Below are 3,154 nucleotides of genomic sequence, written 5' to 3' on the forward strand. Positions count from 1 at the left end.
TTATAAATCCCTTGTCTAGTAGTTCTTGTATTTGCTTTGCTAATTCCTTCATCTCCGCTGGTGCCATTTTGTATGGAGCTTTCGAAACAGGCTCAGTGCCGGGTGCAAGATCTATTGTAAACTCAATCTGTCGGTCCGGCGGTAAGCCAGGAAGCTCTTCTGGAAAAATGTCTAGAAAATCTCTCACTACTGGAATGTCTTCCGGATTGTAAACTTCTCTACTCTTATCAACTACATACGCTAAATACGCCTCACATCCTTTCTGAATTAATTTCTTTGCTTGCATCAAGGTGAGGAATGTCTAAGTTTGCCTTTGGCCCTTGAATGTCACTTTCTTTCCTTGTGGTGTACTTATTACTACCCTTTTATCCTTACAGTCTATTTGAGCACTGAAACTTGTCAGCCAATCCATCCCTAAGATCACGTCAAATTCGCCTAATTGGAAAGGAATAAGGTTCGCAGGAAAAACATGTTCGGCTATCTCTATTGCACAGTGAGGGAAAATATGATTTACAGATAATCTGTCTTGATTAGCTAAGATAATGGATAAAGGTTCATGCATCAATTGGGTTTCACAATTCAACCTATCAATAAAAGACTTCAAGATAAATGATCCGGTGGCTCACGAATCAATTAGTACTTTAGCACTAGCAGCATTCACAAAAAGCGTACCTTATTCCTTTCCAATAGAGATAGCCGGACACGTTTTTCCTGCGAACCTTATTCCTTTGACTTATCCAGCTTTGACTTATCTCTATTGCATCCTTCACATTCATGTTGAATGTTCTGGCTTGAGCTAGATAAGTCAAAGCTCGATAATTTGAAGATGATGATATCTGAGGTTGATTGAAAGACATGGGGAATGATAAGGCTGGCATAAGAGATGCTTGATTCACAGGGTAGGGTACAATGGTCATTTACAACAATTGATTCTTACTCACTCCTTTGCATTCTCGTGACACATATCCTGTATTCCCACACTTATAACATGTGATGTTGACCTTCTGATTCTTACACTCATGAGCATAATGGCCCTTTATATGACACTTGAAACAAACTACAGTCGCCTTATTGCAGATTCCCGTATCTCGCCTATTACAAATCTTACCTTCCGAAACTGATCCTTGTGAGGGTTTCTGTCCACTAGTTAACTGAGATCTTGTTTCTTGTGATTTATTCCAAAATTATTTCTTCTTGAAGTTCCCGGGTCCACTCTGAGGTTTGAACCTTTGATTAGTTCTTTGATTCTGACCCTTATAACTTGAGCCTTCTTCTCTCGATTCAAATCTTCTTTTCTTGTTGCCTTTCTCCCTTTGATTCTGCTCACTCTCGCCTCTGATTACCATCACTTTCTGAACTACTTCAGCATAAGTTGTCAACTTAAAAGCTACCACGCGAGTCCTTAACAAAGGCTTCAATCCCTGTTAGAACCTTTTTGCCCTTTTCTAATTCAGAATCAACATACTCTCCCATAAACCTAGAAAGTTCTTTAAACTTCTTCTCATATTCTCCAACTGTCATATTGTCTTGCTTCAACTCAAAGAATTTCATCTCCATTTTTGTTTGCATATAGCGAGGAAAATACTTATCCAAGAACATTCTCTTAAATGTATACCAAGTAATAACTTCAGCAGCTTCTAAAGCTTTCGTTGTCTCCCACCAATAGTTTGATTCACCTTTAAGAAAGTAAGTGGCATACTCCACCTTCTGATTATCTCCAACATTTGTTAAGGTAAAAGCCTTTTCCATCTCCTTGAGCCAAGCATGAGCTTCTACTGGGTCTTGTGTTCCTCTAAATTCTGGGGGTTTTACGGATTGGAATGTTTTGAAAGTAGTGACGTTTGCTGGGGGTGGTTGAGGTGGTTGCATTTGTTGAAGAAGTTGTTGTTGTTGGGCTATAGTAGTAGTTTTTGGCGTACCAATTCCATAAGTTGTGCTATATCGCGGTGTTGGTGTTCTCCTTCATTTTCTTGGTTATTTGTAGATCTTCCTCTGGCTCTTCTAGGTGCCATTTTCTGAAATAATAGTTATACAGTTTGAGTGATGCAAAGCTACGGTATTATTTGTATTTAGCATGGTATACAGTTTTCAATACAACAATAAAGGTGATGCATGGTTATGAGCAAGAATTTTAAAAGAGCAAATATAGGAATCAAGGAAAATGCATAACTGAATTTAACATGGTTTGAGTCGAAAGGTATGAATTATAAGGTACAAATACGAATACAGACACGGATTAAAATAGTATGAAAGTCTAGAAATTGAAACAAATAACATAGTGATAAAAGGAACAGCCTAATCCAAGCAACTAAAAGTCAAGCCCTCCTAAAACTCATCCTAAGCCTCCTCCTCGGACTCCTCCTCACGGGTCCTTGTGATTTCGGGGGTAGTGTCCTCACATAGCATCTTGACCACACTCACAAGCTCATCCACTATCATCTACACAGTAATCTGACTGGTCCGGCCGTGATGCACGGACATTTCCTCCAATCTTGATATCGCTACTTGGATCAGTGACTCGAGCCTTGAAATGGTTTTCGCCTTAGGTCCACTACCCATCTCTTGCTTACTGGCATAGAGCTCCTTAAGATGTTCCATCAGCTTGACATACTTTCCTTGGAGAGTGTCATGATGCAGCCTTAGGTCAGCATAGACAGAGAAATGAATTGTGTCGCTCGGTGCAATCGAAAATGATGAGTGTGCATGTTGCTGTCAAGTAATATATATATATATATATATACAAAGGTTAAATATGGTTTACTTGAATATCGCGCATTAGTACTCCCAATATTATATTATATACTCATACTTCCTGTAATCCCAATTGGGTTGTCCAAGGACTCTAAACCTAGGCTCCGATACCAACTCTATCACACTGCAAACCAATCACATGCACACACTACATAAATACGAACCATAATTATATTACAAACTTATATTTCCAAAAGACGATAATAATATGGTTATAACCCAACCAAAATAATACCAATCCCAAGATCTTTACAAGTTCAGAGTTTGGAATAGCCCTTCTAACTAATACCATAATTACAAACTTGCAGATTTGCCTAATCTATATACTTCCTGCGCCCTCAAATGGTCTTCACCCTGCCTACCAGTTGTTTTACGGGCGGTCTGCTTAGTACGAACCATGATT

General features: G+C 38.9%; 1 protein-coding gene across 1 annotated transcript; it reads right to left on the reverse strand.

Annotated features, from left to right (window-relative positions):
• Nucleotides 1-1,380: 1,380 nt before the first annotated feature.
• Nucleotides 1,381-1,869, reverse strand: LOC141714797 (uncharacterized). Its single transcript, XM_074518295.1, has one exon. It carries the CDS (start codon nt 1,867-1,869, stop codon nt 1,381-1,383), a length of 489 nt encoding a protein of 162 aa, XP_074374396.1.
• Nucleotides 1,870-3,154: the final 1,285 nt, after the last annotated feature.

This window comes from Apium graveolens, chromosome 3, assembly GCF_009905375.1.
Source record: "Apium graveolens cultivar Ventura chromosome 3, ASM990537v1, whole genome shotgun sequence".
NCBI lineage: Eukaryota > Viridiplantae > Streptophyta > Magnoliopsida > Apiales > Apiaceae > Apium > Apium graveolens.